Source organism: Onychostruthus taczanowskii, unplaced genomic scaffold (assembly GCF_017590055.1).
Source record: "Onychostruthus taczanowskii isolate IOZ18803 unplaced genomic scaffold, ASM1759005v1 scaffold16, whole genome shotgun sequence".
Taxonomy (NCBI): domain Eukaryota; kingdom Metazoa; phylum Chordata; class Aves; order Passeriformes; family Passeridae; genus Onychostruthus; species Onychostruthus taczanowskii.
Genome location: NW_024498795.1, coordinates 246,736 through 271,850, shown reverse-complemented (window position 1 = coordinate 271,850; position 25,115 = coordinate 246,736). Strand labels below are relative to the sequence as shown.

The 25,115-nt window shown below is 34.9% G+C and overlaps 1 protein-coding gene across 1 annotated transcript in view; it reads right to left on the bottom strand.

Moving 5' to 3' along the window:
* The window catches only part of NETO1 (neuropilin and tolloid like 1), a 62,635-nt gene that overhangs the window by 21,123 nt on the left and 16,397 nt on the right, over positions 1–25,115 (bottom strand). Inside the window, exons 5-6 of the mRNA XM_041399346.1 lie at positions 7,554–7,595; positions 7,313–7,440 (exon numbers count right to left, since the gene is read on the bottom strand). Of these exons, the coding sequence (XP_041255280.1) occupies positions 7,313–7,440; positions 7,554–7,595 (170 nt within the window). The remainder of the gene's footprint in view (positions 1–7,312; positions 7,441–7,553; positions 7,596–25,115) is intronic.

Sequence of the window (25,115 nt, the reverse complement as noted above, 5' to 3'; positions counted from 1 at the left end):
ATAATATTTTAAATAATTCTCTCATCACCTGTAAGTTTTTGTATTGGCACCATAAATAATAATCAAAAAAAGGAAATTCTGGGAAATTCTTGCTATTTCTTTTCATTTAGATTTGAAAGCAACAAAAATCTCTGACTGAACATACTAGGAAAAAAACCCCAAAATTATTATAAACTACGAATAATATATCACCTCAGTAAAATAGTCAGATTATAATCTCCTCATAGTGAATCACTTCTGATGAGTTCTGCCTTTTAATCAATCACTGAAGGTTAGTGATGACAACATGATTGATCAGGCCAGTCAGGAAAAGCTTCAAACCATATCCCAGCATATCAGATTTAATATATCTGCAGAGACACTCAGTCGCCTTAAACCAAACCAAACAAAAACCATCGTTCAGCTGCCAAAAGTAATTTAGACATAAGAGAAAAAATTCCTCTTCATCCAAGCATAATGTCCAGATTTTACATTTTCTCCTTGTGGGTTCGGTCAATTCACTTGTAAGCACAGGACTGGGTTAAATTGTCCCATTGCTCAGTGATCAGTTCCAGCACCAGCTTTTTTCTAGATCTTTTTCAGCTCTGTGTGATTAACAAAGTACTTTCAAGATGATACCTCCAGTATTTAGGACTGGGAAGCCCAGTTTTTGTAAAGCAGATTGTGCAATGCAAATTGAATTCCTTCAAGGCAACCAGACACCAAGTACATCAGCCTAAAAAGCATATTACCAATGGGGCTTCAATTTGTCATCTGAAATGGTCTGTCCTCTTGCTTGGATGCTATATATTTCTTTATTTTTTTAATCAGTATTACTTCAGTATGAAAGTATTAATAATACATGATCTGTTGGAATTTTTTTGCTATTTTTGGGGATTTTTCTAGATTTTTAGTCCTTCTGTGACAATGGCCCTTCTGGGACCATGCTGTGCAAAGAGAGAGCTCCATACCTCATATTTTGTTCTGTTCTTGAGCTTGGAGAATATTGTCTGTCAAAGATGACAATTTTATATAGTACTTCTAAGATACTGTGATTCACAGCCAAGGCTCACGTATCAGAACACCAGTTTTCTAGACAGGAGAAGCTCTTTGGATTTCTTTACTTTGTCTTATTTGTTTCTTCAAACTTCTGTGACTATCCAATAGTTGACATTTACTCTGTCAAGTCATCCTCATTTTTTTCTTTTACAGTCCAAAAATGCTCACAAGTGGGCAATATTTACAACTCCTTGCTACTATTCTGCTTTTTAACACTGAAAACTGGAAATCAAATCCTGATTCTGCTGTTCTTTTTGACAGACATTTTATTACTTTCTTTAATAGCTTTTTAAAATTGCATTTCTTAATAGCTATTTGGTTTGAGGATGCTGAAGTTCATTATATTTCTATACCTGAATGGAATAGATTCAGGTATAGAAATGATAACTTAAAAGTGAGGTTGTTGACAGTGTTACTCTGGCATGTACATTGACATGCCTTCATAGCAAAGATTCCATATGCATGATTCCAAACATGTACTTGTCTTGCACCTTCATCTCAGAAAACTATTTCACATAAGGGATTTTAATAGTTTAATATAGATAAATAATATTTTCTACTTGTTTAAACATAATTTGTTCACCTTGTACTTACCATATGTACATGTGCTGGCCTTTTTTTAATTTGTAATATTTTTTGCATTATCTGTATGTTAGTAAGCTTCAGAACTGCTTCAAAGAAAAAGACCATCTGAAGCTTGCAAAGCTCTGGTTATGTTATTCAGCCTTTAAATTTTAATTTTCTCTAACATTTCAAGAATCACCACTGAAGTGGCTCCTATTAAATTTCAGTGCACTACTTAAAGCTTCTCTTCTGCAACTGATTAAGAGGACATCAAAAATTAGTGTATCTTAGTCTTCCAGTGCCAACAACTTAAACTGCTTTTCTTACAGGCCTCATCTAAGAGCACAAATTTCCACTTCACATGGGAGAGCAGAAAATGTTTTGGTTTAGTCAGATCAGTTTAAACAGACTGACTCACAGCTCTGCAATTTTCTTCACCTCATGTTTGCTCCCAACTGTCTAGGAAATGCACAGATAACAGCCCAGTCTCTCTCCAGACTGCTCTCCCTGCAAAGGCAGGCACCTGGAAACAAAGAGTCATCCCTCCATTTGGTCAGGAGCTTGTCAGGTAGCAGCGCAAACCCTCAGTAAATATACAAGTGTCTTGATCACACTGGGTCCCACTGCCCTGCTCCCAGCCTCATTCCTCACCACCCCAGCCTTGCCAAGCTGCTGACCAGCTTGTGCTTGGGCCAGCCCCACTGCCTGGGCAAGCCCAGCCACCATGGCCAGGCCTGTCCCAGTCTCCTTAGTCATGTCCTGGCACTGTGGCCTCCTTCATCCTGGCCCCCTCTCATGTGCTGTGTATTCCCTTCCCACTGCTCCCCAGTGGCTCTGCTTGAAACAGATGCCACCACTCCCTGGCAGCTCAGGGTTAAGGATGGTGCCATGATGTGTCAAATCTAGACACTCATCAATTGACACTGTATTTCCTTAATCTCTTGTGTTAAGTCTTGCATGCTATAACCTTTGTCCAATATCCTGTTCAGGTTGGGCAAGAGAATTAGACATCACTTTGCTTAACTACCTTATAACTTCATTTTATTTCTCATGGTTCAAATAAAGAGGCTACTCCCACTACTTCTTCAGCTTAAATGTACTTATTGCTTATTCCTCCAGAATAGATTATTTCCACTGGACTACATTAAAATTAATTCCTGTTTTGATGCTGTTTTCTGAGGTGCCCAGAGCATTTTCTGACGTCCCCAATAAATGGTGTTTTAAATAGCACTGCTTACTGTTTTTTGTTTTTTTTTTTTTTCCCAACATAAGAATATCATACTTGTAAATATTTTATTACTCTTACTATCAAGTTCTGCTGTGTTATTTTTTTCTACAGAGCCTCTCTAAGAACAAGCATGACACAAAGGTACCTTGCTGGGAAAGTTGTCCACTAAAGAGAGCACAAACATGGTTCCACCTTCCTGGGGGTTTGTCAAACTATGCTGACTCATCCAATATAGAAAAACACTTGTTGATATTATCCCCCAATGCTTCACCCTTAACAGAAAGTAAGAAAACTATAATTATATTTATTTTCTTATTTTCTAATCCTAAATACAAAATCTTTGTGTATCCACTGCTTGCAGGGAATGATGTCCTAGAAATTTTTCAAATCACTCTGCAATAAGCTTATACACTTCCTTCACTGGGCTTTGCTCTACACTGAAGAATTTTCAGATCAGAAAATCCCTCCATAACTTTATTGTTCTGGGTGGGTTAGCACTTTCAGTCAGCAACTCTCTTAATTTTCTATTCTTGCTCTGAATACTAATTGCGGTCACGTTCTCTATGAAGTGCAGAACCCCAGTGTTACTCCACTCAAAACTCACAGCTATCTTACTCGGCAGGAACTGACTTTGAATGATTACAAGAAACACAGACTTAACAACTAGTCACTTTCACTATATAAGACTCTAGCTCTGCATATAAGTTGTGTTCAGACTGCCTTCTGCACTTAGAGAATGTTTGGGCTCTGCATGCATTTCAGATTTATTTTTCTCCGTGTGTGTGTCTATGTCGGGGTGTGTGTGTGTGATATAAGGTAATCAATGATGGCTCTATTTTAAGTGTGTGCAACAAATTTTCTGCTCTCTGTCCCATTCCAGAACACTGAGGACAGAAGCATTAGACCCAGACTGTCAGTTTGAAGCTCAGGCTTAGAGACCTCAAGTACACACTTCCTGGCTGATGTCATTGCTCATATATTGAGCTCAGACTTGGCTGGAATCTGGAATTGGAAACCAAGGGAAGGACTTGCATCTTGCTTCTGCAGACAGTTTAGACTGGATGAGCTTACGCCAAATTGAATTGCAAGCAACTCACATTCTGGCACAGTTTAATTAAGAAACTAAAGATGAAAAAATCCAACACAAATTCTCTCTGAGAAACTCTTGCCTTTTAGGCATAATTCCCAGTAACAAACTGTGCAGCCCAGGGTACAGGAACATGTGGGTTTAAAGATGTCTGCGGAGTTCTCACTGTTCTTAGCAGGAGAGTTGTTTTCATAGGTGCAAACTGACATAAATTAAAATGATGTCATTAAATAACTGTACTGAATATGTCATTTATTCAAGGTTAGATAGGGACAAAGGAAGCTGACTGTAAAAAATGGACAGTAGATTCCAGTTTAATTGAATCAGACCCATAAACAATCTTATCACAAACCTTGCTTTATACAAAGTTCGTAATAATTTATCCAGTTGTTCCTTCTTCCTTAATAGCTGTATATTTTTCAACTTGTCTCAGTATGATGAAACCATAACTGTATGTGTGTGCACCTATGTATGTACATACTTGTCTGTGTGTACATAAATATATCTGTTTGAAAAACCACACTAAGTTCAGATGCTAAATTGGACTTACCCCTCAAAGATGGATCTAGCCTTGAAAAATCTTTTTTTTTTTTTTTTCTAGCTTGCTGTGAAACCTTTCAACTCCACACTAGGAAACACTGATTTATATACTTTTATATTGCTCAATCTCTCCACACAGGTAGTCTGTAAGATGGGAACAGCAGGATCCATCAAGAGATGACCCAGTCCAGCCCTCTGCCTAAAGGTAGGATTATTAATGTTTCTCTCATTTTTTCACAGTTTGTTATCTAACCTACACTTTCAGACCACTAACAATGCCAGCTGAACCAATAAATCCTCACTGATGTTTGAAATTTCTTCCTTCGTATTTCACCTGAAACTTACTTCCAGAGTGTGGGACCCTGAGTTATCCTGCAGACATGGGAACCACAGCATTCCTTCTTCCTTGTAAGAGCCTGTTATTGCATTGTTTTACTCTCCTTCACACAATTTTCTAGATGACATTAAATAACATTCAGTATTACTTCATTTTTCTAAAACTTCGTTGTTGCTCTCCATTCCAGGTACAGTTCAGCTAGGATAAGCTTCTTGGAATGCAACAAAACTAAATGCAGATATGGAAGTTTATGAAGAATTAATGAACTTGAAATTTTAGCCCTCTACTAAGAGTGGTAGTTTAGTATTCTTCCGATACACATTGTGTCTTCAGTTACATAAATTCCTAGTTTGGAGTTTTACATCAGAACTGAGGTAAGGATAAAAACTACAAGTAGGTAAAATTGTGATTTTTAGCAGGGCTTTATAGAATCATATAGAACTTCAAAGTCAGGCCAAGTAAGGATGTCACAATTACATTATATGATCAACCATAAACTTGAATTTAGAGTACAGGGAAATGCTATTGGCTTAATTAACTCTGCTGATTCTAATAACAATTCTGTGTTTGTCTGTTTTCTTTCTACTAATACCTAAATATATCATAGAATAATTTAAATTTGAAGTGGCATATAAAGGTCAACTGGTTTAACTTCCCTGTCATAAGCAAGGATGTTTTCAACTAAATCCAGTTACTCAGAGCCCCATCCAACCTGGCCTTGAATGTTTCCAGGGATGGTCATCGACCAACGCTGAGCAACATGATCCAGCATTTCATCCTCATTGTAAAAATGTCTTCCTCATATCTAGTCCAAATCTCCCCTCTTCTAGAATAAAACATCTTGTCTTACCACTACTGTTAAAGTACTTGTCCCCTTTTTCCTTACAGGTTCCCCCTTAATACTGGAAGGCTGCTATAAGGTCTCCCCAGAGTCTTCTCTTTGGATGGAACAAACTTTCACATCTTAGCCTTTCCTCACTGGAGACGTTCTCCATTCCTCTCACTATTTTTGTGGCTGTCTTCTGGACCTGCTCCAAGTGGTCCATGTCTTTTCTATGCTGAGGACCCCAGAGCTGGATGCAGTGCCCCAGGTAGGGTCTCACCAGAGCAGAGCAGAGGGGCAGAATTTCCTCCCTCACCCTGCTGGCCACTGCTTTTGATGCAGCCCAGGACACACCTGGCTTTCTGGGTTGGATATGTACATTTCTGGGGCATGTTCATCCTCTTATCCACCAGAATCCCAAAAACCTTCTCAGCAGAGCTGCCCTCCATCTGTTCTTCCTGAAGTTTGTATCAATACTGAGATTTGCGCTGAATGAATATAAACTGCTTATAACACAGAATAATCATTCATCAGTCCAATCATTTCATATCACTACTTAGTGTGGCAAAATGGGAAGCTCATCTACTTAATTGAAAACGTCTATCAATATTAATTTTATCCAAAAGTAAAAAAAAAATATTATAAGATGAAAGTATATTCTGGAAACCATTTATCTGTAGTCTTTATAAGCCAATTCTTTTCCTATACTTTCCCAATAGAAAAATGCTGATACTAATGATTTTCTCCTCTTCTGAAAACCTTTCCTGAAGGGAACCCTTCAACATTCATCCATGTGTCATTCTGATGATGAAACAATTATATATTCAGTACAGTCTCCTCACTGAGGTTATACAAAAAAAGCCCTTATCAGTTTAAAGACAGCAGAGAATAGTGCATATATAAATCCTACTTTCTAAAACCTTTCCTGTCCAATAAAATACAGCTAGAAAAAGTATACTGTGGGGTGTCTTTTACACAGTGAATGCAAGTGGGGTGGGTGGGAGGCATAAAGTTGTTCCTGTTGCAAAGAGGGAAGTGGTAGTGTAGCCAGCAACAATTAATGCATACCATAACTGAGAAGTTATGGATAAGAGACAAAATCAAGGGGAATCCAAAAAAAGTATTTTTTAATTCATTGCAGCCCTCCCATGTTTTCTACAAAACCCTGGCTTGCTGACTGTGGAGGAAAAGAAAAGAGAACACTCTTTTTGTCTGTGTCTCTAAGCTAAAGGAATTAAAGGCTTCATACGGAGGAACCTTAATTTACTTTAGGTCCATTTTCACAGTTCCCAGATGAGAAACAATGATGACCTCAGGGAGCCAGCAGCATCCCCTTAGTTGTCTCTATGTTAGGTATTTGAAATATATTGAAAATTAAAATTATAAGATTACTTCCCATTTTAAAACACACATTGATTCTTTAAAAATATAAGCAAAATTAAAGATGAATTTAAGAAAATTACTTATGGCACAAAAAAACACATTAGTACTGCCCAAATCATCATTTATGAAGAAAGGTGGCTATTTTGGCTGAGATGACAAATTACCCTTCCACAGCAGAAGGAAAAAAATAGTTTACAGTTCAAGCTGTAAAGTTATTAAACAAGATCTGACTGTACTAAGAAATGCACAATATATTAGAAAAGGCAATTTCTTAAATTAAATGGCAAATCAGCAAGTGGATGAAGGACTGACCTTGGATCGGGGTGGTGCTCGGATGTACCATTTACAGTCTACTGCTTCAGTTTCAGAAGCTTTTCCTTCTTTAACAATTTGTACAGATTCCACAATTCCTTCAGGTCCTCCCATCTCAAACTCACAAACTGAATAACAAAACACCAGAAAAAATGAAACCTGAACAGCAAACAAAAATGTTTTCTACAGCAGAGTATAAAGGCCTCTAAGTTAGAAAAAAACCCCAAAACAGCATACTAACCTGGCAATGGCTTCAAAACGCCAAGGTCCTTAAAATCTGGATCTTAAAAATAGAGAAAGACAAAATTAGTTTTGTTCAATATCTAGGATATTATGCTAATATGTTCAAATTTTATAATGCACTTTAGTTACATAATTATACATATACTTTTTGGAAATGGGAACTGTTTCAAAACTATGGCAACACAATAATAATTAATGCAGAAATTATTGATACCATCATACCAAGTTATTTTTTTCTGTTATGAAATCCTGCTTTTCTCTGTCTCTCTCTTTCAGAAGGGTACAAAAATATTTCTGCATACATTAGCAAGTGAGAACATCACACAGCTAACCACATGACATTTTAATACATCAGCATAGTGAAAGAAGATATATTTACAGATCCATTCAGAATCTTTTTGCCTATTTTGCATGTTGAAGAATAACACTCAACTTAACTAGAGAAATCCAGACTTAATTCTGTGTTTATGAATACTCTGCCATCCCTACTGACCAAAAGGAGACACTTTCTTTGTCAGAAGCATCCTTTTGGTCTTACTGGAAACAAATACCATAAGAATTACCATTAGCAGTCATTGTACAAACAAGGTAATAAGTCTAATACATGTGCTATTTTCCATCAGATAAACATGATTGTATTTACTATCTGAGAGGTCTTGTATCATGCCTTTATAGTCAGGTGTAATACAGAGACAAAATGAGTTTGGTCTCAGACCTGTGCTTCAATAGACAGCCATCCATATACAAATCATAATTTCACAAAATTTGGCTCAGTTTGAGGATATTGCCCAAAACCAGAAATATGGGAGGCTAAAGCAATTCAAGAAGTGATTTCTTAGAATAGACTGGTCTTGTCTGGGAATTTTTTTATCATTTGCACTATTTTGCTACCTAAAATGAAGGTTGTGCACTGTTTTTCTCATTTATGCATGAAGCTGATCTTGTTTCAGAACCGAGTCAGTGTAGAAAGAACTATAAATAAAATTTTAAAAAAAATTAAGAAGAGAAGCTTCGGAAGAAGGAGATGTATCAAATGAAAAAAATTAAACTCACAACCAAGCCACAAAAACTGCTCTTTCCCTCTAGCCTTAGTCAATTAAGAACAGTAAGAATCATAACCAGATAATATAACAAAGTAGTCTAGTGCTGTATAAGCAAGATCAGCCATATTAACCTAAACAGTCAAAATGTGTTGACTTCAAAAACTAGAGTTGTAAGATCGCTTTTAAAATTGCCCTTCTATAACCAGGCTGCTGTTTTTCCCAAATTTCTTTTACAGTTGCACAACATAAATCATCAGTAAATACTCACGAACTTGCAGGACTGCAAATATAGCTGAGTAAGCAATTAGTATTAATTCTTACGTATTTTTATGGATCAGTAGATAGATATGATTACCAACAACACTAAAGGTAATCAAATATTTCAGCTAATGTACTCGGGATGCTGATATCTAGCTCTGAAAGTGAGACACTGAAAAGAAATTTACTTTTACTTATGGTTTGAATTACCATGCCAGTATCTCATGTAACCATTTCATTTCTTCCTTTTACTGAGTTTGCAAGGATTACTCTGATTTACTGAAAACACCCCACCATATTAGTAAAGTACATAGGAGGAAAGAAAGCAAAAACCATCCTGCCAGAATTTTCCCCATATGAGAGTTTTCATATAAAGCAATGTTGGTAGCAAGAATCCAGGCTGAGGAACAATCTAGACCATAAAATTTGACCCACAAAACAACTCTGAAAGTATGTCTCATTTAACAATACAGTAATGTTGAAACAACACTTACGGAAATGCACAATCCATTAACATTCTAGAAATATGGTAGACCTGTTCAGTTTTAAAAAATAAATTTCTGCAAGAGTGAAAGGGAAATAAAATCTATGACATCTGAGGTGATTACCCTTCATTAAATATTGCTATTATACCAATACTACTATAAAAAAACAAAATCTGTAAATAAGGTATTATCACACAAGTTTAAAACTCACCCATGTTTGAGCATATTTAACTAGCAAATATTTACTTTTTAAATAGTATCCCAGTAAATGGCTTAGATTTTAGCAGCTCTTCTGTATATAATTCAATCAAATTGTTATTCTCAATCTGGCTGGGTCAAAACATTAATGTTATATAAACACTGACTTGCTAGATCTTCCAATAGACAGATGAAAATCATGTTCCTGTAAAGGAAAATGCCCAAGACCGAAAAAGTTTTCTGTGTTAAATAAGATGGATCACCCACAAGTAGAGAGAAAAAACAGTGGCATAGTAGAAAGCAATGTGGAGCTACTAGAGACAATCCAACAAAGGATCATGAATTTTTTGAGGGACATGTGAGGAAACACTGATAGAGTTAGGACGGGCCAGTCTGGAGAAGGGAAGGGTAAGAGGTGATCCCACCAATGTGTACAAAAACCTAGTGGAGCAGTGCAAAGAGAATGAAGTCAGGTTCTTTTCGGTGATATCCAGTGTCAGAACAAGATGCAATGAGCACACATTGAATCACAGGAGGTTCCATCTGAATATCAGGAAACACTTCTACAGTATGAGGTGACTCAGGACTAACCAAGGTAGCCAAGAGGTTGTGGAGTCTCTGTCCTTGGAGATACTCAATAGCTGTCTAGACATGATCCTAGGCAAATGGCTTGGAAAGGGTATTGGACAAGTCAACCTCCAGAGGTACCTTCTGAGACCAGCCATTCTCTGATCCTCTGATTTTGTAATAACTAAACAACAGAACTGGATAATAGTGAAATAACCAATCAAAAGTCTAGACCTGTTATCTGAGGTAGCAGCAGAAGTTAGACAAATCTCTATCACAATGCAGGCTTGGTTTTGTGGAATTTGCTCTGAGTTGCAGGAACATACACAGGCCTGGTTTCAAAAAAGCTCCACTAGGTCTTCATGGGAGACTCCCAAGATTTTGGATGCCAGCTTTGGAATCTATATTTTCCGTGGAAACCATATTACATATCTTTATTTTTCATTTCACTGTTTCTATGCAAGAAGTCTGGCTCTTCTAAGCAGCTGGAAAACATGGAATTTAAATAGAAAAACAGGAAGCCAATTGTAAGGAGTTAGGGTACCCAATTTCTCAAAAATCTTATGAAATGAAGAAAATTGTAAAGTTAAAAGGCATTGTGCATCAACTGGATAAAATCTTCCAAAAGTATGTAAATGGCCTTGTTTACAAGTACACTGCAGCATCTTATGGGATTTCCCAGCTGAGGTATATCCACACAGAAATATGTTTACCCACCCATGCACGCACGTACACATGTAATGCCTCACTCCCTGTCACTTACTTACAGAGAAAGTGAAATTGTTTTAAATTATATTACTTGAATAATTTCTGTAAGGCATAGGAAAAATGCATAAAGTTCAAACTAATTACTAGCAACATGATGTTCTGCTGGTATTATTGCAAATCAATTTTAAAAGATCATATGTTGAATTAAAAATTCCACCCTTATATAAATATCATTCAACTTGTCTTCAATAAGAGATGGCACAAGGCTTTTAAAAGTAATGTTCTTGTTGTAATACAGAAAAATTAGAGTATTTTTACTCTTGAAAAGGCAAAATTTAGCTTTCCTTAGCTTTTCATATAAAATTCATCTGGGCACTTTCTTACCCAGCAAACTTGAAACCTACTGCTTTCACTGATAAAAAATAATAGGTATCTCACTCTGGAAGTCAAAAGATATAATATAAAATTTTAATATCTCTTTTAAAAAATGGAAGATTGAGTTTATGTGCTCCTGATCATATCTGGACTACAGTATACTTAATTACATTTTTTTTTAATATCTGAAGTGCAATATATACACTCATGTAAAGAACATGAGCAATTGCTGTACCGTTAAAAGTCAAGAGGAAGGAAATGTGTAATACAGTATTTCTGGTGCTGAATAACTTTTGAAGTATTTTTCTTTTTTCTTCCATGAATGAGATGTGGAGGAATTATTTTAACTATTTGAATAAACCATACACTGTAAAGGGTTGATGTTTAAAACCCAAGGGGGTTTTTGTCATTTGTGAATAGAAAAAACTCCTTTTTAATGGATACATACAGAAAGTAGTCACAATAGGTTGAAGCCATGTTTTCTAATCAGAAGTAGGGAAACTGTCCACTTTTATTCACTGAACAGAGAGCTGTAGATACATCTTTTCACTTTTCCGTCTTTGACTAGAAATAGGTATTCAACTCCTACCCATCAATATTTAAGTAATTTTAACACAGGCACATGCTTCTCTGCCAGATAACTTATTAGAGTCCTGATTTTGCATGTAAATACTCATAGAAAAGTAAAGAGAATTGCACTATACAGCAAGCCACTAGGCATTTATCTGTAAGTTTACTAAGTCAGGTTCTTTTGCAATGATTTCTGGGAGCCTAAACCAGCCTTGTCCTCACAGGGGGTGAAGTATAGTTTTCTATAAAAGCAGAGCTGCACAGTTCAGTACACAAAAGTATGATTATTCCAAGGTATTTTATGGCATTGCCTCAGTATCTGATGATAGAGTAAAAGTATTGGGAAGAGATAGTCAAAGGATTTTAAAAACATAAAAATCTTCTCAAAGAACCACTAATATAATTCTAAAATAGAAAATCATTTCTGTACACAAATATTTTTTTGTGTGGTGTTCAAAAGAAGCATCTATTCTGCTGGGCAGAGTAAAGAAAAAAATATTAAGAAAACCAATATGAAGTTAAATAGCTATGCAAAATCCCACAAATTATTTCTTATTAGCCTAGAATGAAATTTGTTCTGATGGCTCTTTTCATATTTGTAGTCTTCTTGAAACTTTCATATATATCTATAAATGTAGTAATGATATCAAAAGGTGTTCAAAGAAAGCCTATAGTTTGCTAGACACTGTGGAAAGTTTTGTAATAATTATAGTTGGCAATATTATGTGCTGTATTTGCTCTTTATTTTCTGTGTTTTCTTTTTAAGGACAATATTGTGATCAATTGCATCTCTTTTGAAGATTACATATTTGTAACCTAAAATAACATTTCTCAAATTTTTCATTTCTTAACATAGTCATGAAAGAACTCAAAGCTGATAAGTGCAAATGTAGCAGTGAATATGACTCCTGCTATTTCTCCTTGAACACCTACCTGCCATTAAATCAGCAAAAAGTCATATGAAGGCAAGTATTGTTGAAATAACACAAACTATTACTCAAAAATTTGATTTCTACAATACCTTCTTTCTTTTTTTTTTTTGTCACTTTACTACTCTCAGCTCATTCTTACAACTTATTTGCTTAGTGTAATTAATACATATAGTGATTTGTAAACTAATTGTATTGCTATGGTGACCACAGTAAAATGAGCTATACTGCAAGTGTTAGCAATAGTTGACATTTGTATGCCAAAATTAGGTGTTTCTTTGTTTCGTTGCAATCTATTTAGAAATAAAAAAGACAACATCAGAAAAAAAAAAAAAGAAAAACAAAAAAATTAAAACAAAATCCATGTCGTTGCATAACTTCTTGCTGAGATTGATCAAACTGAGCGGACAAGAAGCACCTGAATAAATTCCACTGGAACAGAGCACATGATAACAGAAGTTGCAGTTAAATTTCTGTTTTCATGCAAACAATGGTAGGCTTTGAGATTTTAGCCTGCTTGCCTCTGTTGTCTATTCTGCAAACCCTTTAAAAAATAGGCCCCTTCTCCTGTGTAAATTTTAATATGGATAGGAGCCATGTTGGAAAGCAAATGGTCACATGAGATTCTGGGTCTCATCCTCAAAGGGTGTTTCAACCCTTTTATATGTGCTCCTAAATTCCAGAAGAGAGAAATGTTTTTGGAACTGTCCTAGTGACAAAGGAGAGCAAGAATGGACAACAATGTCATACTCAGGCTGATGAGCAGAAAGAGGAAGTCCTCGAGTCCTGCAATGTATGGGATCATTTTTGTTATGTTCAATATTTACACTAGCAGCTGAGTGCTCCAATAAGGCATTATATTCCCTTTATGCAGCACACCGTGTGGAAATGCAGGGAAAAATGATCCCACGATGAATATTTCAAGTGCTCCATGTACGTTCACCTGCCTGTTGCCCGAAAATATTGAAGAAAGACTGAACGAGCTCAGGAGTCCACTTCATCTGAGTAATGCAGCCTTGCTGTGACAGTGCAGCTGACTTGACCGCCAGGACTGCCTATCAGTCAAGGGCAGCACCTTGTCTGTGTCTCCCCAAGATAATATCCTGGAGGCTTCCTGTAATTGACTAATGGTCTCTGAACTGGACTAGGAAGAGAGATGTGCAACGCTATAGTGCTTTTCCTGAATAGTGTTAAATTTTAAGTATCCCTAGTCATGCAATTTCAGCAGGATATTACTAAAGGCTCAGGATTTGTCTCATCATTTTTTAAATAGATTACTCCTAGCCCAGTCCAAGGAAATAACACTTTAAGTTCAAGTCAGAAGACCAAGGGGAAAAAATGAGCCCAAAGATTTAGCCACAACTGAGTACCAGGCATTACTTCTGCAGTTTGAATGTATTTACACCTGGTTATTTCTTGCTATCACTGAGTGCAGAATCTGCACAGCCTTTCAGGATATTTATGCTGTACCAGTCTGCTGGGTGGATTTCTCAGGACAGAAGGATCTTATGAAAATAACTTTGTGATTTAAAATAGCCTTTGTGGTTTTCATAGGAGAAATGTTTTCTCCTGGTTTTACCTCAGAACACTTAACAGAATGAATGCATTCACTGTAGTGTTCTTTTGAATAGCTACATCTTTTAGAGCTCTTATAGTTAACAGAATATACTACTTGTGCTGCTTCAAGTAGCACTGTATAACCTGTTGTTCACTGCACATTGAGGCACATTTCCAATTTAAAAAGAAATACAACACAGTGTTTACACCTACTAATATTCTCCTGCTGTAACTGGCCACACCAATGATGACATCATTTTGAAGATAACTGCATCTCACATGAGAAACTCAAATATCTCCTCTAGTTTCCACATGTGAATAACTCACTTTCTACTTTAAAAAGCAAATTCTTCTACTGTCTCCAATTTTTTTTCTGTTACAGACTAGCAAAATACCAGGTGATCTTTTGCAAAAGGGAAGAATTGTGTTAGAGAGCACCAAAGGGATCTGAACTGTGTTTGTAAAATCAACTGCTTGGTTAATTCGCTGGCCATTTATCAGAAGGAGATGAAACAGACAAAATGCTACAGAAAATAGGATTCTTGGACTAGAAACAAGTGAAATAGCCACAGGCTGAAAAAACCCCATTCATTAGTTTATTGTGCAACTGCTAGATTATGTAGAGTTGTTGGATGAATTATATTCCAGTACTCTCCTGTAACAAAGTCATTGTATATTTCAAAAAGTCAATGTCACAGGATGTTTTTAAAATGTATTCTGCATTCAGGGTAGAAATCCTTAGGATCAAAGGGAAAAAAATCTAGGTTTTCATCCCCACTGGAACCTGAATGTTCTCTTTCTAAAGGAAAAAATTAGGAAAAAAAAAAAGTAGCGTATATCAAAGGAAAAGTGAAATTCGTTTTTTAAACCCAATTGTCACCTCCAATTCTAATTATATATGCCCACCACAGACACTTTCAGTGAACAAGAAGGGGAATTATAAAAGTCACACAGCTCAGTGAGTTGCTGAGAAAGGCATATTAACACCAAGTCCCAAAAACAACTGTGGAAAGAGTAAGTTTTCTGTCCTGTCACTTTAGAATTCATAGCAGTATAAATTTCAGTGACACCAGATCTTTCCTTTTTGTTGTGCTACTCTTAGGAGGTTTTCCGGCTAGAAACTGTCCTTTTAGGGAACACTGAGCTGTTGACCTCAGCAGTTTCCCCAAATGTACAGAATGAGATGTGTGTTTTTAAGAAATTTAGCTGCGGAGTATATTGGGGAGTGTCTTTAGAGACATTCTAACTTTTGCTTTTTCATCATTTTAACTGCATAGGGCAGCAGCTCTCTCTGAGGAAATGTTTCAGAAAGAACACAGCTCTGTGTTAACTGTGAATTCCCTACATAATTACCCACTTACATTACCCACAAACACGAATTTTACATTTTATTATACGAGGTAACACTGAGATATTAAAAGGATATAAATAATACATTGGATGTAGGCAATAATCATTCACCCTTTTCCAGTATTATGCAGTTCAGCTTCCCCTGAGATTATGGGAGCAAAAAGTTTAGACAATTTTTGTTTAATCTAGACTTTCAGCCATGGTTTTTTTTGCTTTCAGTTAATTTGTTTCCTGCTGGTTATAACTTCATGACAGTGACATTCACGTTTGTTCAAATTGATAGTTTTTCCTCTATTTCATGCAATTAAAAGTTCCAGAGAAAGTTCAAACCACACTTAATTCCTTATACTGACTTAAGAGTAGACATAAACTCTTAGAAACAGACCATCTGTGACTTCTATTATTTTGATGAGAAAAGTCCTACTGTATGCTTTACTGTGTAAACCAAACATAATTCACACCAACTCTAGCCCCAAAATTTTCCACTGAAATTAGTGACTAAAGATTGTTTCTCATAAACAACGCTAACATAAGTTTTACTGCATGCCTCTATGAAAAAATCAACATGAAAATAAATTGTAAACCAGGCTATATTGTCTTCAATCTTTTTAACTTTTTCTTTTAACAACATTCTTCTAGTGGATCCTCAGTCCTCTCTAAGTATATGTATACCACATGCCCTGTGTTCACAAAATGACCTCAAGGTGGTTTGTCATGAACATCACAAACAAGTGAGTCTGTGGGTAAGTGGCGATTTGGAACCTAGAATTTGAGTTGCATTCACATCTATAAAACTCTTTTGTCTCTGACTTTTCCTTTCCCCAGAAATTCCCGATTCTACTATCCCTAAAAAGTGATAATATTGAGTAAAGATTAGTAAATTTTTAATTCTATTATCATAATTTTAGATTTTAGGTTTAAAAATTATAGTTTACATGGAATTTAACTGATTTACATTTTTTCCTCCTCTGGTCAATATCTACTAGTTTGAAGAAGTAATTTTCTTTTCACTGGATTTACTCATAATCTTAATACTGATTCTAAAAGAAGCCAGTTTAGGCCCACATTCTGAGCTGAATTTAGCAATTGATTGGGTCCTACATTAACTGACTGGTTCAGCCTAATACAGAGAATAAATAGTGATCTTCTGCATCACATTAATGAAAAAGACTTTGTGATTCATTGAATCAGAATTTAGAAAGGCAGTGTTCATGAGTCCTTATGTCTGCTTTACACAATACCCAATATTGCAATGTAAGTGGCTGAAGATACAGGGAAAAGAACAGCAAAGTGGGGACTGATTAGAGATTGTCTGGTTCTACCATTGATGTGGTAATATTTAGAAGGAATGAGTCTCAGGGGAGTTTTGACTTGCAGCAGAAGCAGGTCAAAACATGATGGCCAGTCACAGCTCAGGATTGTTAAGCAGGGGTCAGCCGCTTACCCAACAAGTAGACAATAAGTAAATTTCATTTGACCAGATCAAGTTTTTGACTGCCAAACCACAGGATTTTTCCTAGCCTTGATTTAAAAGAGTCATTTAAAGTTCTAGAGATAAAAAGAAAAAAAAAGTCAAATATAAATTAAACCTTTCATTTAAAAGTGCTTGGTAAGTTGCTTGTATTGAAATATCACTGATATTTCAATATGCAATATTCTAGAATACAAATAACTGTATTATTGCTAAAAATTATTTGTGTGGAGGATGCACATAAAATTACAGAGATACAAACTACCACATCTGATTTTTAAAATCCTGGGCCAGTATTGTTAAAAAAAAATTATAAAATTATTTTGTAGAATTTCAATATGGAATTCATAGTTAGTAACAGTTAATAACCAATTGTCTAAACCTCATAATGAAATCAACATTTAGGAATAAAATATTTTTAGGAAGTATTTTCTGCATTCTCTTTTAATATTATTTTTCACATAGACTTGAGAAATGAGCTACAGGAAAAAAGAAAAAGAAAAGAAAAGAAAAGAAAAGAAAAGAAAAGAAAAGAAAAGAAAAGAAAAGAAAAGAAAAGAAAAGAAAGAAAAGGAGTATAATACAATCTTTTGTTAACCCACATACTGCAACCAGCAGATTTGATAACATTGTCTCTTGAGCTTCAACTATCAGATAACATCTGGCAAATGAGGTATGTAAGTCCTGTTACACAACATCTTCTGGCTTCTCAGTGTCATCTAGGGGACTGATATGTGACTGGAATAACACATTTCACACTGCCTGCTTCTGTCATGCTAATACAAAATTTTAACAATGGATGCGTCACAAAAACGAGTATTTATGAATTCTCAAAAAATTTTGTCATCTTATTTTTTTATCATCTTATTCATGACTCAAACAAACTTTCTGAACAGAAATTGCTGGATATTACATAGAATTTCAGCATCCAATTATTCAAATATACTTTTTGCATCTCTAATTTGTAATGACTTCCGGAGCAATATTTTTGAGGTGTTGATCAAAAGTATTTGCTTTCTTATTTTCACAATTTTACAATGAATTTATTAGTTTCAATGGCATCCTCAATTGTTTGATAAATCTCATCACCCTATATATTAAAAGACAAAAAATTAATTGGAAGTACATTTTGCAGTGTGTATTCCAAAATATTTTTTTCTCATTGAAGTTAAAACCTCCTCTACAAACCTATTTGAGGAAACTGCATTGTCAGGTATTCATCTCCCTAGTGAATTGCAGACTATGCTGTGATCATGTAAGCAATGTGCATTTGAAATAATCAAGAAGATTTTTCAGAGAAATAATAATTCCATTATTATTATTATTATTATTATATAATTTTCTCTTTTAAAAGACTATCCAAAAGTACTGCTCCATTTTTGTTTTAAAAAAGACCTTTTGACAGTAGTAGCATGAACAAAAGTCGTAGTGGGAATGTGGTAAAAAATACACTGGAAGTTTATTTTATGTTTCAAATTTTGAAACATAAAATAAACACTGCAAATGATTGCAGAACTTGTATCACTTCATTTACAACTTGTAAATCTGACTAACCAACTGAGTTGAACCAAAAAAGCTTATCGGAATTAATTATGTTCGAAGCAGAAGTTGATTGAAGGAAATAATTTCATTTCAGACAATTCCAGGTTAGCTTTTTTTGGGACAAGGGTATCCAGAGGAAGAATAGTAAAGGAAGACGGAAAAATCATTAATCATGGTTTTCTAATTCCAACAAAAGCTCAGCTTACTGTAACAGAATATTAAAAAAAAAAAAAAAGAAAAAGGAAAAATGGAATGAGTTGAACCTATTTAAGGCTATATTAGTTTGATACTGATCAAATGAAGAAATGCTGAATTGATATAGATTTACCACATAACTTGTGTGAAGGTAGAAGATTAGCTTTAATTCATTAAAAGAGTTGAAGAAATGGTAGTGTTGCACTCCAGAACTTACAGATATTTAATTTTTACTTAGTTCCCTAGATAGAAAGGTAGAGGACAGTCTTTAAACATATTTACTTTTAAGTAAGAACCCAAGCCTAGAGATTGCCTGGATTTAGGCACATGCTTAGATGTAGGCTTCCTGAAATTCTTTGCTGAATTGAGACTAGATTTAGTGGCTCGTCAGTGCAGCATTTGAGTATAGTAAGCTTAAGCAACTGTTCTTTGGAATTATCCTTGGACATATCAGAAAGTAATTTCAGAGATTTTTGATGGATTACTGTGTTAAATTATAGTAGCTGTTATTTTTATTTGGCCTGATGACCTTTATGAAATGAACAGGTTTTGCAGAGAAAAAAATCAGGACACCTAGCATTTGAATTTGTCATCCTAAAAAAAAAAGTGCAAATTGAAAATATGTACACATTGAACATAAATGGAACAAAAAAATTACTTGTTGATTTTCCCAAACAAAAGATTAAGTATATCTCTATCTAATGTGAATTAATAGTATGAGGAAAAAAACCCTTCTTTAATCTACTACAGTGTTCACAAATATTAAACAACACCCACAATGAGCAGGTGATTCTTTCATGAACCCAACTATATTGAAAATTGAATCCTTTTAAAATAAGACTTTAAAAAATTTAGCTTCTCTCTACCTCAATTTGTCATGATCTTTAGGACAGCACACCTTGTTGTACAGATGTCATCAGTCAATGTTTTGAGAGGAGGTTTGTTTGTATCTCCTCAGTGTATGTATAAGATAAAAGTGTATGTGGTGAAAGGAAGTTGCCAGAAGGTTGAGATAGGCTATAATTGTACAGAGAGAAAAAGAAAGTGAAAAAAAAAAGGAAGAAACAAATCAGACTAAGTCAGGGTGTTCATAAGCTTGATTCACAGTCTTGAATTTCCAGGAGTTTTGTGTCTAGAAATAGCTAAATTGGCCAGATTTAACCATAGAGATGACATCTACTTCTCACAGAAATCACTGTATGATCTGTTTCCCACATGAAAAATACTTTACATTATAGTATTTCCCTACCCCATGACAGCAGTATGATACTAAAGATTACAGGCTGTTCAATATCTTAGCACATAAAAGGGGAAAAAGAGGAGACGGATCAAAGGCATAGATGCTCTAACAGGCAAGGTAACTTTATTTGCAAAATATTAAAAAAAAAAAAAATTGTGTCAAAGTTGAATGAAGCATGATATAATTTTTAGACCTGACCATCAAAGAAGCTCAAGTGTGATAACTGAAATAAAAGTATTACATAGCCTGCATTACTCAACAAGACAGTAAACAAATCAAGATAGGTCTCAGCCATCAATATGGAAAAAGATATATTAAGATGCCAACAAACACCTGCTAGTACTACAAATGTGCAGATAATATTCAATAGCATTCACCTCAGTACTGGAAGGAAAAAGAGATTCTCTGGATTGTCCTCTTTACAAAAATATGAGTACTGTCTTTGGAAAATGAACCAATGCTAGACAATAGATGAGTGTATGTAACAAATGGTGACAGAGGATTTGGTTCTTATCTGACACATTTTGTCATTTTCTAGACATTGCATATTGCCAAAATATTCAGTTCTAGAAACAGAAACATGACTCAGTTTGACAAAGACTTAAGTTTGCAAAGCTACTAATTATGGGGCAAAAAGCCTTTTTATGAGTTACAGGGAACCAAGTGACTTCTAACAACAGTTTGTGCATATTTCTTTAAGGAGAATGAGCTAGAAGCACCAAAGAAACAGTAAAAAATCTGTTAAGGAAAGGTAAATATCTCAATAAAGATCACTATTTATTGCTACTAGAATTGAGAAATGCTCCATTAAATAAATTAGACAATAACCAGAAAAATCTACAATCACAGTTACTTGAACCTATGCAAAAAGATGACTGAAAAGAAATTGTATAAACCTGGGTTTTACCTAATATATACTGACAGCTAAAGAATCAAACCTGTCACAACTCAATGGCCATACTAAAAAATAGTTTTTCTGCCCCAACAGATGGGGCACACTGAGACTGATTAGACAAAAGCACTGGGGTGATTGCTAAGATTTATTTGCTATACCAGTAATATCTTATAAACCTGTATATACAATGCATAAAGATGAAATTTGAACAGATTCAGAAAAGTATTAGTGAAGAAAAAGAATTCCTGCAATGTCAGCAGAATTTCTTGAGATATCAACATTTCCAAGGTCCCTAATAGAAACTATTACAGACAACAGAGTTGTCAGGAGGAGAACACAATGCAACCACCCAGGAGTGCATCCCAATATGAGCTATTAGAAAATCTGCCAGATGAGAAAATCAGGCGACCTGGAAAACCTTTGAAGAGTAACCAAAACCTCTGTATTCATTACATATGAGACAATAAGTTTCCATTTTTTCCCCTGAAGAAGTGTTATAATATTTAAAAGAGAACTACCAAGTGACACAACAGGTTTGGAGGCGCTGTTCTGAATGTGGATAGTTACAAAACAATGACATTTTCATTGTAAATAAGTTGGTTTTTAACACTTGTGGAAGACGACTACCCAGGCTTTCTGTTCAGCACAAATTCCATATTATCCTCCCTGATCTGCCATTTCCAAGTGCTTCACAAACACTACAGAGAAATGAAGAATTAATAGGGAAAACAAATTTCCAGGGCCCACTGGTTATTTCCTCATTTTATAAGTGTTTAAAGCAAAGGGTAGTCACTTTATATCAGACCTAAGGTTAAGCTAACTCAGCATAGTATTTACACAAAGTCAAAAGTTTATCCTTAGGGAAAAGAGGATAAGAAAAAGGCCATATTTAAGGAAAATCCTCTGCTGTTTCTAAGATTTAGATTTAATTGTTTTGTAACGAGTAATAATATAAACTATTTATAGAATGACAACGGGATTATAAAAACGCAGCTTACTCTAAAAATGTTGGTTTTCTAGGACTACTTTTTAATGTACATCTAAGCTTCCTAAAGATCCCTCAGGTGCTCCAAAAACACGGACATTTTGTCAGAGAAATGAGGCTCCCCTGAAAAGAATATTTATCATTGCAACATAATCACCATTATTGGTGACATCACCTACAAATGAAAAAAGATGTTTCCTGTGGGGGTGGAATAGAATTATGTGTACCTGTACTGCTGTAGAATATCCCAGTAAACCTTTTCTAGAAGTCAATGTCCAGCTTATTATGGAATGAATACAGGGAAGGAATTTTTGTAGAGAACAGGATGCACTGATGTCAGGGGAAGCAGTAAGTGTCCCCAGTTAAGTTATCATTTTTCTTTACTCCAGTGCTAGAAATACTTAAAACTGTATTTTATATTTCTCTTGCTCAACACAGTAGGGACTTAAGTGTTCAATTTCCTTCTGTTGGTAATATGGTACTCCCAGCACGAAGGGATTTCTAAACTAGGAAGTTATGTATTTGCCTTTTGGGTATTGTTGAAAGAAACATATAACTATGTGATGGCAAGACATAATATGGGATCTGAGAACACCACAAGACCCTTCAGATACTCATTTGCTCCACATAAAGAATTATTTTACACTTGAAGTTTAATAGAGACCTGTGATTATGATTTTCAATGTAATGCATCATCCTACTTGAGAGAAATTCCTTCCCTTTCCCAAGACCAAATGCCCTAATGCCTTGTAAACGGTAATAAATTGCCTAACTCTTATGAAGCGCACTTGTAGGAACACAATAAAAGTTCATAACACTAGGAAACTGCTTAGAGCAATTTGAAGTGCTGGGAAGTTATATCTCAATAAATAAAACAGATTCACACTTTTTTGGGTTTTTTTGACATCACATGGTTCTGTCTCAAAAGTTTAAAATAAGTTATAATGAGTAATTTCTCATCTTCTGATGAGACCAACTCTGATCCCAAAAGAAAAACATTGTCTGGTTCAAAGTTAAATGGCTCTGGCATTGTTTGTTGATTCTCAAAAGCTTAACTGGATTTCCAATTGCTAAAAAGTGATTGTCATTGCTGATACTAAATTAGAAGTAATCAGACCAGGTTCAGAAGAGTAAAGAAAAAAGTACAAGTAAGTGACCTAGCTCACATGGGTATTCAGCTACTCCAGATGCCTGGGAAATATCTCTTGCTTAAACACATTCAAGGCAGAAGATGGACATTATATGGCAAAATCATTTGATAATATTTTAGCTAGGTTTTTTTTAGAATTGTGACTGAATTTAATAAATTCTCATTAAATTTTTCATGAGTTCTAAAATATACAAATTCCCCAACGATGAGGAATTTGGGTTGTTTTTTATTTTTTTTCCCTCAAGATAGATGACGTAATTATTCTATTACTCTGACATTCACTGTAATGGGAATGTAAAAGTGCTATTTCTCCAGTTAGAAAGTGTTTAATATTCCACTTTTTGGGACACAAGAATATAAAACTTTTTTTCTTTTTGCATTATCAGGCAGTTGAATAGAAAACATTACTGACTGACGTTTATATTAATGAGGCTAAATAAAAACACAGATGGCTTCTGCTAAGTGAAGGAACTGAAAGTAATGATGTGCTATCTTAAGCCACTGTCCTGCAAAATCAGGGACCAGGATAAACAGAAATCTGATTATTCTAGCTGAGCAAGAAAGCCCAGATAAACACAGCCTCTCTCTGCCTGGATTCTTGTCTGTACTAAAAAAAAAAAAAAAAAAAAAAAAAAAAAAAAGAAAGATTCTTTTTAAAGAAGAGTTGTCAATAATTTGAAGTAGTACTTGAATTTTTCTACACAAAACAGTGATTCAACACCACTTTGGAAGACAGTCTTGAGACGAAACTTTCTAGAAAAAAATGAGTGCAGTAGATTGAGTCAAAGAGCCCAGAGCTGTGAAATGAAATTTCAGGTGTAGGCCTTTCAGTGGCCCAAAGAATGACAAAACAAGAGCAAGGATGAATTATTCTTGTGTCACGGGTTTTTCCCTAGCCAATCAATATTGTATTCAAAATAAACCAGCAGGACCAGAAAATATTGTAACCTGATATATATGTTTCTCTCTTACACCAGATTTCCTTAAAAAGAAGCAACCCAACAAAAAAGTTTGTATACATTTATGAAGGTTCAATAGGTTCAGATAGTTCCATTTTGAAATTAACACAGTTTATCAGAATTTTAACATAAATATAAAATTATAATAGTATATAAAAATTAAAGAAGTTTCCATTTGTTTATAAACTCTCATGTGTGCAAAATGGTTAAAAATTTACATCAAAATGCATCAGATTATTACCTATACTAGCTGTAATTATACAGAAGATGAATACTTTTTCCCTCAGCTCAGAGTTTTGACACAGAAAATAGTCTATTACACCATACATACAACTTCATTCATCCATGTGTCGCTTAACACTACAATTTAGAAATGACAAAACCAAAAGCCTAAATTATTCTCTTAATAAGGATTTTTTTGCAAAACTTTCAGTAGTTTACCACTTTCTGGGTGTGTTCATGTTGGCTATGTGTGTAGCTCTGATTTTGTTGCTAAAGGTTTTTCTTCTGCAAGATCTCACTTTTTAAAGTACTGAAAAGACCTCTGAAGAAAGGTTCATTTAAGAGGAAAAGAATGTATGGCAAAAGAGTTACATTTGTTTCTGAAACCGCAGTCCCTACTGGATTTTTGCCATGGATGGATGGATGGATGGATGGATGGATGGATGGATGGATTTCCAACCATTTCAATACCAAGGAGTCAAAAATATTATTGAACAGAAAAGTTGTTGTAGTTGCAAATTATTAGTCTATACCTTAGGATTTTTATATATAATTTTTTTTATAGGACTTAGTCCAAACTAGATTTTAAATGCCTTAAATGCAGGACTCTTTCCATTTGTAGAGACTAACAGATCTTCATTTCAGCATTTTTCATTATATCCTAACTGATCTTTTTTTTCAACTTCATCCAGTTATCTGTTTTTGTAAACCCTGGAGACATAGTAAATAATTTCTTTCCCTGTTTCTCCAGGTGCCTTTCAAATAACAATAAAGACTTGCAGCTTCAATTTAGTCAAATTTACTTTTTATTTTTTAAATCTTGGTACACACCCACACGCTTAACATCACACCTCTTTATTC